General features: G+C 36.0%; 1 protein-coding gene across 1 annotated transcript; it reads left to right on the top strand.

Annotated features, from left to right (window-relative positions):
* The first annotated feature begins 5,809 nt into the window (after positions 1–5,809).
* LOC131661535 (arabinogalactan O-methyltransferase 1-like) lies at positions 5,810–7,376 on the top strand. Its single transcript, XM_058931108.1, has one exon. It carries the CDS (start codon positions 6,213–6,215, stop codon positions 7,068–7,070), a length of 858 nt encoding a protein of 285 aa, XP_058787091.1. The 5' UTR covers positions 5,810–6,212; the 3' UTR covers positions 7,071–7,376.
* Positions 7,377–16,439: the final 9,063 nt, after the last annotated feature.

Below are 16,439 nucleotides of genomic sequence, written 5' to 3'. Positions count from 1 at the left end.
TACATTTATCTAGGAATTTAAATTGCAAGAAAAATAAAAGGCATGTTTTTGGATTTTTTATGATTGATTTTAATTATAATTAATGCATGATTAATTAAATTAAAATGAAGAAAAAAGATGAAAATAGATTTAAACCTAGAAATTGAGTTTAAAATATGTACAAAATATTTGTTAATTAATTTTAAAACAAAACTAATTTTTTTGGAATTTTTGAAATTTGATTAAGCTAATTAAAACATAATTATGCAAATAATTATACAAATAATTAAAACTTAAAGAGAAAATTATTCAAAATATGTACAAAATTAGTTTATAATATATAAACAATATTTAACATTAAGAACAATTTTTTATGATTTTTTGATTGGTTAGAATAATTAAAAAGCAAATATATAAATATATACTAATTAATTATGCAAAATAATTGAAATTTTGAAGAAAAATAAAATATTTTTATTTCAGAAAATAATATATTATTTTAGAAGTCTAAAAATATTTTTTATGCATTTTTTGGATTTTTGAAACTATTTTTAATTAATTTTACAAAGAAAATTAAAATAAAATAGAAAATAAAAGGATACTGATCAGGTGTGGTTGGATTGAGAGTCTATATCATGGGCTAGCGTGTCTGGTACGCAGGATGAGCTGACAAGTGGATCAGAAGGTGATTAAATTGAGACACATGGCAAAAGCGTGGACTGCAAAGCACAGGATCAAAAGTTATTTTAAAAAAAAAACGCGCGCGCCCTGGCCAATAGGGAGGAGTCACGCATCATCTTCTTCATCAGAACCACCCTTTTACACCTTGCATTTGCAGGTGGTGTAAAAGCTCCCACCTATTACACCTGCAAAAAATAGCGAATACAAGTAAAACGTGATATAAATCTGGCGCGATGCCATGGTTGAATTCGTCTGGTCCATACGAATTCAATGGGACATGTTTGAACTTGTAATTTTGCCTAATTTGGAAAGCCCTAATTTTGAGATGAAGAACCCTAAAATGGTAGTTTCGTGTATACGTGTTCAAACTTCAATTAAGTTTCCAGAAATGATCTACACATCAAACCAAACTCAAATATATGTCTACATCTTGTTAAGCATGCGTGAATAACCAGATACGAGTTGATTTAGGTTCGAACAAATTATGACCTATATAGCTCGATTTAGTGAGCTTCAAGGCTTGCAATTGATTGGGATACGTTTATTGATGTTCAAGGATGATGTTTGAATGCTTAGTTTGAACTGAAACTAGTTAGAAACTAAAATTCGAATTTTGAATTTCTTTCAAAAAGTTCCAAGTGGTTACAAGTGTGTTATGAGCAAGGCTTTGTTTCTGAACTTGTCTCTCTTCATTACTGAAGTATTGGAGTCTATTTATAAGCATTGAGGTGCTTAAAATCTAAGCTAGAAAGCAATAAGTGCTTTTGCTAGAATCTTGACTTTTTCCACATATGTAGCTTGGCATTTAAGCCACTATGGCTTGATTTTATTCTCTCCCTCTGCTGTACTTTGCCTTGAGACAGAGTTGAATGAGTCATATTGATGAGTCATGCTTGGAATTCAAGCTATCCATTATCCTTTCATTTTTCCTTTTAATTTAATCTTAAAATAAGAAAAAATCAAGCAAAAATGGATGAAAAATGTTATGGGCCTACTTGGTCGTGGGAGGCCCATAATATTATGGAAATGATGTTTGAACCATGAAAACTTGGCCCCTTTTGGAAAAAATGCATTTTTGAGCAATGTTGGTTTTATGCATTTTCCAAAATTTAGCCAACTTCAACAAGGTGTAAATCCCTCAATTTTTGTCATATGAAGGAGATCTTGCACTTTTTGGAAACCTCAAAGAGTCCTCTAACCAATGACTTTGGTCTCATGTCAAAATTATTTTTGATGCTCCTTGTGTGTCCTTTTGAAAAAAGTGTCTTTTTATTGACTTTGAAAATGACCTGTAATGTCTTTGATCATAATTTTCAAATGGTGAATGCAATGACCATGGGATCAATTGCATTTGAAAGATAATTGAATTTCCTTCAAAATGAGCTTTGGTTTGAATTTTTTGGATGAAGGATGAGAGAGTTATGACCAGTCAAAGTTGAGTTGACTTTTCAGGTAAAAACCCTAATTTTGAATCTTAGGGTTTTGTTGATTTTTGATCTTTCCTTGATGAATTATGATCATCCAATGATCAAATGATGAATCCTTTGACAAAATATGGATTTCGACAAAAAAATTCATTTTTGATTGTCTGTTGACTTTTTGGTCAAACGGGTCGTCTGTTGACTGTTTGAGCTGCTGACGGTGCGTCTGAGTGAATTGAAGTTTGAAAATTTGCATGATGGTACTTTGAGATGTATGGATGTGCATGAAATCCATTTGAGCTCTCAAAAACTTGTTTCTCCTGTAAAAACAAGAAAACCCTAGTCAGGGACTGTTTATGTAGGAGACAGTTAAACGTACCTGATTTTTGTGCAGTGTTGAGTCTCTGCTAATCGCGTGATATTCAGAAGAGTTCTAGAACAAAAATCTTGGAATTTTGAATTGTGAAAGATTGATTTGATTGATGGTACAAAACACTGAGAATTGTACTGCCAACAGTTTGGCTGTCAACTGACTGTTCAGGTATTGATGTAGCAGTTAGAGTGAAAAATCAACAGTCAAAGTTAATTTTCTTTTTTTGTTGTTTTTGCTTTTGTTTTATGTGAAAAATGAAAGTTTATTTACATGACTTGTTAAAAAACACAGACATAATAAATAACTAATATATACTGTTACCAGTACAGTCTGAGTTTCCTGATTCTGCGCCTGCAAAAGATTTAACTCTGTACCAATTGTGTCAGTACTATTTATTCGTAAATAAATAAATAGCATGTGTGATGTAATAAACAGTATTTGGCGTTTGCGTAAGAATAAATTCAACTGCAAGCCAAAATACTGTATAAGAAAAATTCTAAAAACTAAGTATTTCATATATCAGGATCTTTGTTGAAATAAAAATCCATGATTATATGAGACTTTTAATTTTCAGATTGGAGTTTTCTTGAAAAATGATGCGGGCAAATTTTGGGGTATAACAAAGTGTATAATTCCTCCTACACATATGCAATTTCCTTCTATTTTTACTTTCTAAACGGTATTTAAATACACTTATCATATTTTCATTGAGAATTAATAAAAACCACCTATAAGAAATTCTATCTAAGTTTTATCCAAATTAAAATAGTGTTTATTTATTTTTTTAAGATTTGTAATTTTAACAAATTTGTCCATTTAAATTTGAAAGTAGCTAATAAACCACACATTTTTTATAAGATAATTTATGGTGGACTCCCCATATAGAGATATCCATTTGTCACCCACAAAAAAAATATAAATATATAAAAAATAATTATTGCTATTATTTAAAAACTATTTATTTATAAAATTAATAATAGCAATGGTGATTGGTGAACCTCCACCATAAAGGCGTATCAATTGTCAATTACATGAAGAACCGTTATCCACTCCAACAGAGAAAGCTATTAATCGGATTAGCCATCATTGGATTAATCGGAGCACTACTATTTATCACCACTGCAATCGCTGCCTCTGACACATCCTCATTACACTGTCCAATCTCAACTGGAATCCGAGCCAGATCAAACGACGACAACAACAACCCAACACCGATCCAGCTCCAATCAAGAAAAGAAGGACGACATTTTATATTACCGTCATACATATTGCTTCAGAAAAAGGAGAAAAAAAAGAGAAGAGAAAATATCTTTAAGGTTATTGTTTGAAAAAGAATGAAATATTATTGTCCCTTTAAATTTGAGTCTAGTACTTTTTAGGATTTATCTCACCCTTATCTAGGCCAAGTTACAACCCAAGTAAAGTCCTTTTTGATCTTTGTGTGCATGTATTTAAAGTGTGAATGTTAGAGTCTTTTCAAGGTTGTGGTAGTGTTAATTTTCATGATGTGCTTTGAGTGTAAATAGTTAATCTAAACACTTGAAATTTAAGGGATTTTTATCCTGTGAGGATCTTGCTGCTTATAATGTACTCTTCGGTAAACTATCTTTTTATTTGCTCTAAATGTCACAAAAAGTGACTCACTAACACCATATTCTTTGAAGCTTAGAATAAGAATTTTACTTACCACTTTGTGATCCTGAGAGTCTTTGAAATTGCATGCTCTATTTTGCTCTTTTTTTACTCTATTTTGAAGTTTGATTTTAGAGTTTTGCTTGGAATGCAAAGGTTTGAGTGTGAGGGAATTTGATCGGTGCATTTTAATTTCACTCTTTTACTATTGTGCCATGAAAATTCTTTACTTTCCTATGTTATTTTTACTATTTTTATTATGTTTCCTAAGTTTATTTTATTCTAATCTTATTTTAGTTTCGTTACTCATTTTCTGAATAAGGAGCTTTTGACACCTTCTCGTTGTACAAGTCATAATTTGAGACATGAGATGGAGTTTGTTACGTTCTAATTTGAGCTATGGGTTGTCGTTTGATGCATTCTAACATGCATTAGAAATCTGAGAGGATAACCTACAAGTTTCGTGTTAAAGTCAAAACCCAATTCAGAGTGTAGGATAGTCAAATTCTGTGTGTTTGTACTAGACCTAAAAAAATAATTAGTTTTGGGCCGATTTTTATGTTTTTCGGCTCGGTTACTGTTAGGGCCCAAATTCTCTTGTATTATTCAAACAAAGTCACAACTTTAGGTTTATTATTTAGTATTCACGAAATTAGAAATACAACTTCGAGTTCTATGGAGAACTAATCCCTTAAAGTTGATCTGTTGTTTGAGTTTCCACCGATACTTTGAGGTTTTTAAAATTTCCAATTCAATTTTAATTTCTTTTCAATTCTGTCTATGAATTCGATTGCTATCGTTTGCTTAATTCAATTGTTGTTTATAGAATATAATTTATTTCAATTGATGTATGTTCTTTACCGTAATTGTGTTAGCGTAGCTTTTTCGTTAATTCACGTTTGATTAAGTCGCGTTTGTTAATTCGTGTCTATTTTATCCATTTGCTTAATTCGAAAGTAGGAACATATATCATATCATATCAATTGTGCTTGTTGATTGTTGCTGTAATCGAAAAGGGAATAAAATCGGCTTAGGGTTTTGGGATTATAATGATCGATGACAAGTTGGAAACAAAAACAGTATATCAACTTGTTAATCTTAATCGTATCAAATTATTTTGATCATAATCTTAATTAAAAACCTAAACCCCCCTTTATTTCAATCGGTTGGTTAAAATAATCTAGAGTTCTTGTGATACAACTTGAGTGTCGCTTCTGTTTTACTACACCTTAATTACTCGTTTTTTGACCTGTGTGAGACAACGATCAGATACAATTCTTTAGGTGTGATATTTACTATTTTCCAATGAAAATATGACAAATGTATAGTTTCCTCCTACACATATGCAATTTTCTTTTATTTCCACTCTCTAAATGGTATTTATGTACCCTTATCATATTTTTATTGAGAATTAATAAAAACTACATCTAAGAAATTCTATCTAAGTTTTATCCAAATTAAAATCATGTTTTTTTTTTCTTTTCAAGATTTATAATTTTAACTAATTTGTCCATTTATATTTGAAAGTAGCCAATACACCACACATTTTTTTATAAGATAATTTATGGTGGACTCCCGATATCCATTTGTCACCCAAAAAAAAATATAAATATATAAAAAATAATTATTGCTATTATTTAAAAACTATTTATTTATAAAATTAATAATAACAATGGTGATTGGTGAACCTCCACCATAAAGGCGTATCAACTGTCAATTACATGTAGTACCCTCTCTAAATTACATATAATATTACCCTGAAAAATTAGACACAGTTTCTACTTTCTATACCTAAAACTTGAATTCCGAATCACCATCACCATCCCAACAAGGCCCCAACAATTTGGATATTAAATTCCCAAATCCCTTCATAAACAATTGCTTAAAAAAGAATCACTTTCATTCCATTCCCTAATATCTTCGCCATTGAACCCTCTCACTCTCACTCTTTCTCTTGCGCTACCAATTTCTCTCAACCCCATCCAATCCATCATCATCATTTGACAAAATCAAACCACCTTCATCATCACCTTCCCTTACCTTTCAAGCTAACCCCAACACAAACATGGTACACAAATACAACAACACAACCACATTATTACATTAACAACAACAAAAAAAACAAGATGAAGAACCGTTATCCACTCCAACAGAGAAAGCTATTAATCGGATTAGCCATCATTGGATTAATCGGAGCACTACTATTCATCGCCACCGCAATCACCGCCTCCGACACATCCTCATTACACTGTCCAATCTCAACCGGAATCCGAGCCAGATCAAACGACGACAGTAACAACAACCCAACACCGATCCAGCTCCAATCAATACTCCACTACGCCACCTCCCGCGTCGTCCCTCAACAATCCGTCTCCGAGATCAAGATCAGTTTCGATGTATTGAAATCCTACAACCGTCCCTGCAACTTTCTCGTCTTCGGACTCGGCCACGATTCTCTCATGTGGGCCTCGTTTAACCCAGGTGGCCACACGCTCTTCCTCGAAGAAGATCCTCGATGGGTTCAAACCGTTCTCAAAGACGCTCCGGGCCTCCGGGCTCATACCGTCCGTTACCGAACGCAGCTCCGTGAAGCCCACAAGCTCATCATATCGTACCGCGCTGAGCCCATGTGCTCTCCTTCTAAAGCCTTCCTACGTGGCAACAAAGCTTGTAAGCTCGCGCTGGAGAATCTACCGGATGAAGTTTACGAGACGGAGTGGGACCTTATCATGGTCGACGCGCCTAAAGGGTACTACGCGGAGGCGCCGGGACGTATGGCCGCCGTGTTCTCCGCTGCTGTTATGGCGAGGAATAGAAAGGGATCTGGTGTGACGCATGTTTTTCTGCATGATGTGGATCGTAAAGTGGAGAAAGCTTATGCTGAAGAGTTTCTTTGTAAGAAGAACATGGTTAAAGGTGCTGGGAGGCTTTGGCACTTCAAGATACCACCGTCAAACAACACCGATGATACTCGTTTCTGTTAAACTATAATCACTGTTCATCATCATCTTCTTCTTCTTTTGCTTTGTTATCAGAGATAGAAACAAACAGTTACCATTATCATGTGTTACAGATTTACGTTACATTTTTTTGTTCAAAGAAAAAAGTTTATTTTTTTTTATCATTACAATAATACTATGTTGTTTTGTATTATTACATGTTGTTGTTACAAAATTTGGTGAAAAAGGGAATCACCGACGTAGAGATGATTGGAGATGATGACATTGCCACTGCACCTTCCTATTCCCGACAAGAATGGTCACATGGGAATAATCTATTTTACTTTTCTATTTTAGATCTTTAGATGTTGCTGGGACACTAAGAAAGGTATGCTGAACAAATTAATGCTCACTCTATTTTAAAATTGGTGTCACTTTTTTAGTTTTTGTTTGTTTTATAATTATGTGATTTGTATTTTAGAGTGTGTTAATGTGTCACATTAACATTAAGAAACGTGAGGATTTTGTAAGTTTATCAATAATTAAGGGATTTTTTCATAAATGTAACATAATGATAAAAATACTAAGAACTTAATTGATTGACATAGTCGGTCAACTTTTTTCTACCAAAATATATAATTAAACTCAAATACTACTATGCTATTATTATGCACGAAAATTTAAGGTGACCACCACAAAAGGTCTTTCGATTCGGTGGTAGAAGTTTTTGTGATCAAAGACGGCGGAGTATATGTGAAGTTAGCACTTTAACGATTAAGTCAATGTTTAAGAGAAATGATATTTTGTAAGTGTGAATGAGAGTAATATCTGAGAGCGGTTTAGGATCACACTTATACAGGGGAGAATGTTGGAATGGTTTCTGGTTAGTTTGACGTGGATTCCAAACGACTGTTGGATGCAAATCAATGGTGAAAACATGTGATGTCTCATAGCGCAAGTACACATGTTCGTCGTATGGTGGACGTTTCAATTGGATTGAGCCACTTAATCAGACCAGCCTTATAGGGCCTTTGGCAAGCCAGAAACAACTGTCTTTCAAGTCCTTGTTACCAATATGTAGTGAGGAATGCATATGTTGGAATTTGTGAGACTGGTCTAAGCATGGGTTTCCTATGTTTGGGGGATATCCCTAGGAAGGATAGGAGGTTATGTTGTTATGTTGAGTGGGAGAAGGTGGCATTAGGAACATGCATATTTATCACTTATCGTGTGAAACACTGCTTTGGTTAAGGTCACCATTTGCCCTTATGCACCCAGGGTAAAAGGACAACACACTTAGAGCACTTGATTGCAATTGAGTGTTGTTATAAGATCGATGCCTCATCTTGATTGTTGGTTGTGGTTTATGATTTCCCCTCGGCTTTTTACTATTGATCTTGGCGTTCTTTGTGCCTATAAATAGAGTGACGAAAGTATGTTTCTTCTTTTCAACTTCCTTTGCCTTTGAACGCTACCAATTCTCAGTCTCTCTTTGTGATTCCAACAACAAAATTTTTATGGGCTTCACGTTTTGTGTTCTTCATCGTTTGGTTCTTCGTTCTTTAGAACTTGTAAGACTGCTGTTGTTACTTTCAGGGGTTCAATGTGTGTCCTTCATTATTTTTTTCTCAGTTCTTTAGAACCTACAAATATATTTAAGGTACATGTTTCTTACCCTTTTGTTTCTCTAATTTCCATTAGTTTTCAAAGTTATGGCCAACATAGGAAACCCATATATTTCCTTCCTCGACTTATATAGTGATAATAAAATTAGTGATGTATCGTCCAGATCGAAGAAGAGGTAATAAACCCATATATATGATCATTAGAAGTATAACAACTATAAAGAGTCCTATAAGTGAATGTTGTTGCAGTCATGGAGTCTACTCCCACTAAGTTTAATATAAGGGAGGTTTCCCAAGGTTTTCTTTTCCTAAAATTCATACGCGGGACCATGAGATTGAGAGAAATCCTCGGCATAAGTGGAAAGCCTTGACTTATACTAAGTGTTATAGAAGTTCCTTTGGTCGCACCACTGATGACAAAATTAAACGGTGGTTAGTGGAAGAATCAAGATGCCGTACTCATGGTCTCCATTTTTAGCTTTTAAAAATGATACATAATTGGTGCAACAGGGACAAAGAAACCTTGAATTTATTGATGACACTACTCAATATTCTTGGGTGGGTACATATATTTTAGGGATGATGTTTGTGAATACAACAAAACCTATAATGAATAATGCTTACCAAGATGTATGTTCATCCTAAAACATGGGAGTGTTTCATCCCCAGAAGGAACAAAAGGTTATGCCGCCAAGAGGATGTGTGTGTGATGTCTTTACATGAATGTCTATTTTCTATGATGGGGTTCACTCTCCTTTTTAATGATTTTGAAGTCAGGGTCATGAATCATCTTGGGATTCCCCCTCGTAGTTATACTTTGTGAGCTAGGACTATGTTAAAGTTTTTCAATATTTGTGTGAATATAAGAACAATGTTCCCATACTGACACTTTTTCCACCTTTACCATGTCCAAATGAATTATACCAAGTCTGATCAGGCCCAAATATTGCTTTCTTTTAGACATGGTCAGAAACTATTTGAAGTGTACATGGACAACTTCAAGGGTTTTAAGGATATATATATATATATATATATATATATATATATATATATATACTATTCCTATAGAACACTTTTGATTACCTCGCGGAACGGATTCTGGCGAGGTCACACATGAGTTTGTGAGTGTTTAGCTTTAGGATTTGAGCAATGCAAGCTCAAGATAAAATGCGTCTTGCTTATCCCTTAGTCGGGAGCCTTATTTATAGCTACTGGGGCAATAATCATCATCATAAATGGAGGAAACTTGGATACCCTCCATAATGAGCGAACTTTAGTAACTTCTGCCATCTAGAAATTAAAGAATCGTAACTCCTGTAACGGTGAAGTCCTTCATGTATAGGTGATGGTTACAACCAACTATGGAAAAATGGTTACGAGTCTATTTGTGATGGCATCCGTCGACCTATAGAATTCATCTCGACCGGGCTAAGGACCCTAACCTAGTTGAGGAACTAATCCAGGTTGTGTGTTACTGCCGTGTCGGGTTGATAGCTTCTTAAATTTAGCCCTAACTTTGGTCTTGTACATGCTTCCTCCTTCAGACGTCAGCTTCCTTGATCGGCCTAAACATCTTCAAATATGTACAAGCCCCCCGATCTAGAATTCCATAGGGATGAATAGTTCGGTCAATCAAGACTTCATTTGGGCCGATCTGGAAAGTCGGTTCTCATATCCATCAAACGGTTAAAAAAGATCTGTCCTTGCGTGTATCAGGATATCTCCCTTACTAATTACTGCATTTAATTCTTCAAATGCTCCAATGATGATGAGTATTTATGGGTAACATATAAACCTACTTTATTAACCCCTCAACCTAATTTTTTAAATTAATTCAAAACGCTTGCCCTTTCTTTCTTCCTCCTTTTGCAATTTCCAAGCATTCCTACTCAAAGCTTGCTCGTCAGTGATTTCCATTCGTTCCAAATTTCTTCATCAGGTAATTTTATCTCCATTTTCTTTTATTCTTTAGCTTTTCCTTTCATCATGGTTATCATTAGAGAATGTGATGAGTCGAGGAATATTGTTGCTCCCCAAACCGCTGAATTCAACCAATGTATGGATGGATGCAAGGGTCATATGAGTCGGGTTGAATTCAACCAAATCATTCACGAAGTGTATGGTGACCTTTATGAATATTTTAGCGACACTGACTCGGAATCGGGTCGTCAGGTTCAGTAGAGGTTCACGCGTAAATGGGATGGTCTTTTATCGACGCCGAAGTATTGAAGTATAAGAGTAGCTCCGTGGATCATGATAATATAGAGAAGCATCGTTGTAAGAGAAGTATCTCCTATACTGGGAATGAGGAAGACATGATTTTGGACGTGCGTGAGGAAGGTGAAACCGTGTGTCTTTTTCGTCCACAGGGTGTTGGCAATGAGTCCTTTTATTTTTATCTAAACCTTTTAGACGATTTCCGAATTTAGTTTTGTTTTACTTATTTTGAGGCCAACCTGCTAACCGCATGAATATAACCCCGGTCCAGATCCGACCTAATGGATGGGGCTTTATATAAGCTTTTGAGTTTATATGTGAGGCTTTACTCATCGATCCCACTCTGGGTATCTTCTTTTCTCTTTTTTAGTTAAAGGGAGCTGACAAAGGAAGTTGGGTAAGTATCAACGGGTCACCGGACATGAATTTTCTCCAAGCCAACACTTCCAATTACAAAGATTTCAAGAACCGGTACATTCGGGTAAGAGGAGGGAGTGAGTGCTCGGAAGTGTTGCACAACTCTGATGGGAGTCGGCGCCTTCCCTTTTTATTGGACCGAGAATCCCATCCTCATTCTTTGTTATGACTATGACAAGCTAAGTGTCGATGAGATTCAAACTCTCTCTTTCTTATATGCTTTCTCCGTGATGAAAACCAAGGATATTATGGATAAGTCTGACGACCAAGTGTCACTCTTGACTTATTTAGGTGCTGGTTTTGTGTTTATAATTTCATGCAAATTATTTGCTCGCTTTTAAGTTTAAAAAAAATATTTTTTACCTTTTGTGCAGGGAAAATGTCCTCTGCCAACCTCAAGGAGCAATGAAAGTGATGGCTGAAGCTAGGTAAGGCGTGCCGCCACCCAATCAACGCTGAAGTCGGATTCCTCTGGTCTACAAACCCGGGCTCTTCGGAAGAAGAAGTCGGAAACCATTAAGGAAACGCAGTCGGTTCAAGTGGCCATCTTCGACCCACCCCGTGTCTCCGAGCCTCCTCCTGCCAAGAAATAAAAGCTCACGCTGACTGAACCTAACAGTAGCATGTTGTTTCTGTCTTGATGCAAGAAACCGGGCAGGGCAGCCAACCATCCCATCCAGATCCACAATTCAAGTTTTGGGAAAATAGTTTCGACGACTTGAAGTTCCTTTATGATCATTTGAATTCGGATGAAGACATTTCTAAAGCAAAATCCATCGGTCCTCAATAGCTTACTGCCAACTTGGGAGTCTACTTAATGCGGAGTGCCATGATGGTCCGCGCTATATTTGAAGTTGGGGATGAATCCGACCAAGCTGAGCGCCGTTTATCTCAGGAGGTGACTAAATTGAAGGAAAATTTGAGGACTTAGACTGAAAAGTTCGAAGAGGTCAACAAGCAACTAGCCTGACAGTTAGAGGAAAGAAAAATTTTAAGGAGTCTAATGATAAGCTTAAGGTTTCCTTAAAGGAAGCCCAAATCGACATCCTTTATGCTGGTGACGAGGTTTTTGAGAGAGCAAAAGCGCAAGCTTTGGTTCTTCAGCCCGATTTAAACGTTGAAGCCATGGACTTCTTTAAAGTGGTCTGTGATGGTCAATTGGTGGATCTGGATGATGGCTCTCCTAAAGTTGAGACCGGAAGTGTGCATGACAAAGATGATAAAGAGCCCCACATGGAGAATCTCGAGGACCATCCTATTGACCAGCTCGACGCTTAATGCTTTGTGTTTTTAGTATTTTTATATTTTGTATTCCTGAGTGTGTAATATTTTTATCCCTTAGTGACATGCACAATTACTATGGCCTTTACTCTTTTGAATGCATTTATTTTGCTTTGAACTTTTAACTCGTATGCTTAAAATTATGACTTGTACGAATCGATCCTGCATTATACAATTTCCTCTTAAGCAAGAAACCTGCGTAGCGAGATGAAACGTTCTTTAGACGCTGAAGCATACTGAAGATAATTGAGCCCAGTTCACAAGAACATGGAGGGCCGACCTGTTGTAGGACACAAGACCTCGATAGTCCGGTTGGCTTGTGTCGCAAGGGTCGTGATAGTGTGATTTTGGATTAACGTGACAAGGGGCCGCAGTGACCTAGTCGACTTTATCAAAGGGGCCGTGATGGCACCGTTTGACTAACGCGACAAGAGGCCGCGATAGCTTAGTCAATTTTATCAAAGGGGCCGCAATGGCACAATTTGACTGGCGCATCAAGAGACCGCGATGGCCTAGTCGACTTTATCAAAGGGGTCGCGATAACATAATTTGAGTAACGCTACATGTAACACCCTACTAAACCCCGCGGAAATTAATAAAATAATTCAGAGTAAAACATGAAAACAAGGGTGCCACAATTCAATTTAAAACAAATTATCATAAATCAATTGTCATGCTTCACTTAGGGGAAAATCATCCATTTAACAAAATCATGTTTCTATACAGCGGAACAATAATCAACAGATAAGCATAACATCATCTATGCAATATCTCACAAAATTACTCCAATAATAACAAAATAGAGTATCATCATAAACTCTAAACTAACGTTCCCCCAGTGTTACAATATCAGAGCATGACACCGACGCTATACCAAATAAACTGACTCATGAACTAATCCTCACCGAGCCAAAAGCCGCTACTCGCCAATCTGAAATCATCAAAGTAAGGGTGAGTCTCATTCACAATTAACAAATGTTATCGATTCATAAACAATAACACATCATAGTCACATTATTCATCCAATTTCGTTATATTCAGATTGTCAGGAAGTATTCATCAACACACAACAACAAATAGAATACATTACCAAGAGACGACACCATAATTCATCCAAACTAATCGTAACCATCACACAATCATCACATATTATAACATTGGACAATCTTCCATTCATGTTATAATAACACAAGTAACCTAATGCAAATGCAACTATATGCATGTGGTACCAAAATCTGGGATAACCCAACTCACCGATCCACCATCGTCAAGGATACGGCAACACCCACTCACTAATTCCACACAATGGGAATTAGCTACCACTGATCCACCATCGTCAAGGATCAGCCACATAATGATTATGAATGCATGTATCAACCATAACATGCTTATCACCCACATAAATCAACCAAATGTCATAATCATCAACCACCACAATAATCAATAGCCATACACAATTATGCTATTTCTCAACCACAATAAAATACATATTTTACATCAACAATATATGTATAACAAACACCAATTACAACCACGTCATCATAACAGGTAAATCATTCATTATACAGTGCAACAACAATAATACCCATTTGCACAATTAACAGAAGCAACCACATTATCACAACATACATCATTGCACATATCCAATTATGCACACCACAACCATTGCATCTCATCAACTATGCAAAACCAGGATAAACCACATTTGAAGAAAATGTTACTTTTTAAAATAAAATTAAGTTGTTATTGTTTTACTCAGTTCATGTGGTAGAGCATTCAATTTAAGGAACAACGTCCAAAACGGCGTCTAAAACTGACTTACGGTTTGAAAGTTACACATCTTTAACTTTTTACAAGAAAACAGTTATCGCTACAGCACGCGGCGCAACCAACGTTCGCGGCGCGACCTGAAGCATACAAACACGTTCGCGGCGCCAACCTATGCACGCGGCGCGATGCGAGAAAAGAATTACGCCTTCGCGGCGCCAACCTACCTTCGCGGCGCGAACTGGCAAAAACCAGAGATTTCACATCGATTGACAGCATTACGGGATTCATCCCAAAATCCTCAAAACTCAAACCAAGTTATGTCATGAACCTCAAATACCACCATATCAGCCACATACATGTTATAACACAAATATAACACACAAAGAGGATCATTCAATCATCATAACAATCATATAATCATACAATTCATCAAATCATACAATTCCCTCAAAATCATCCCAAAACCCCAATCCATCATATAACCAATTGACACAAACAATGCATCTAAATCAGTCCTATCATCTATAATACGATAAAAGATATTAACCGGAAGAGTCCCCCCTTACCTTAGCCAAAGATCTTGATTAGCCCTCTTCCTCTTCTGTTCCTCTTTCACGTACCAGCACTTCTACTCTTCTGCTTCTCTTCCACATCTATTTTCCTTTTTTCCTCAATTCCTTATTTTATGAAAAATAGATTTTAATTTAGTAAAGGGCTTTACTAACATAACACCCCCTCTTTACTAACACCACATCAAGCCCAATAACCTTTTTTTTTCCATAATTCTTCAATTAAATCCAATCAAATGCCAAATAATTTCAAATAAATAATTTAATTCCAATTTAAATCAAATAATGAAAATATGGGGTGTTACAACTCTCCCCCACTAAAAGAGTTTTCGTCCTCGAAAACATACATCAAGTAACCAGCTCGTATAAGAGTCTTTCACTTGACTCTCCAGCTCCTAATCAACATTACCATCAGTCAATCCTCAAAAATCCATCCGACATAACCAACAGAAAACATGTTTCATACATTCAAATCCCAATTCTTACGTCGCATTCGACTATCCAAACGTATACCACTCGCTATAGCTCCAAAAGGTTAACAACCTATACAATACGCTCAACAGCCGAGTAATACAATTACACGATCTATAGTATGATCGCACGGATCAACACTGCAGTAATGCATACCATCTACCAACATACCCACCTTAGACATACTCTCCCATCTGAGCGATAAGGTAATACTTACACTTTTCCCAACCGCTTCCTTCAAGAAACTCAATACTCATATTCCTATACCATTAAATTCCAATTATCCGACTTCTCTTAAGTCACACCAGTAATTATCCAACACGTTACATTCCACTTTTTCCGCACTACTCTGACTACTCATCACAATCATCTATACCAAATAGATTTCTGAGTTTCACCCGATTCCGATTCTCTTTACTCATTCGTCCAAGAATCATTCTTCATCATTCATGGTACTAATCTACCATTTAGCAATCCTTACTCGCATCCAACGAAAACCAATTCCCGATTCACTTCCTCTATTTAAACATCCTAATCATCAGAACAAGTACACACCCGTCAGCCTCAATATACCATCGCTTACAAAATAGCTCAACTAAGTCACGCTCTCTACTAAGAATCAAATCAACTCCGTCCTTCACAGAGTGTAATTCCTCACTATATATGGAATCCACAATACCACCTTAACAACGAAGCAAAATTATTATAGCATCATATAGTATCAACTCCTCGTTTTAATTTCGTCGAATACATACTCGTTAACTACGTACAACCATAATAACATGTTCGTCATCTCAGAAATTATTCAATAAAAATTCTAATTCTTCAATACGACATCATTATCTCCACTAGATTCTAAATCCAACATATAATTCAATACATATTCTCTATGTAGGCTTCCGACATATTAATTCCTCACTGCCCACGAGTAGTACTTGCACACTACTCCACATCACACTTTCACTGCGCGACTCTGATTACCCGTCTTAAGTCATCGTCCAATATATTGCACTCTTTCGTATTCACTTCTTCATAAGTTCACACAACATAGTGAGTGATTATTC

The sequence above is a fragment of the Vicia villosa genome, linkage group LG3, assembly GCF_029867415.1.
Source record: "Vicia villosa cultivar HV-30 ecotype Madison, WI linkage group LG3, Vvil1.0, whole genome shotgun sequence".
Lineage (NCBI taxonomy): Eukaryota > Viridiplantae > Streptophyta > Magnoliopsida > Fabales > Fabaceae > Vicia > Vicia villosa.
The sequence above is the reverse complement of the archived record's forward strand: the minus strand, read 5'-3'. Positions and strand labels throughout refer to the sequence as shown.

Bases quoted from the DNA above. Each gene is read 5' to 3' on its own strand.
- LOC131661535 (XM_058931108.1), top strand. From the start codon at position 6,213: ATGAAGAACCGTTATCCACTCCAACAGAGAAAGCTATTAATCGGATTA.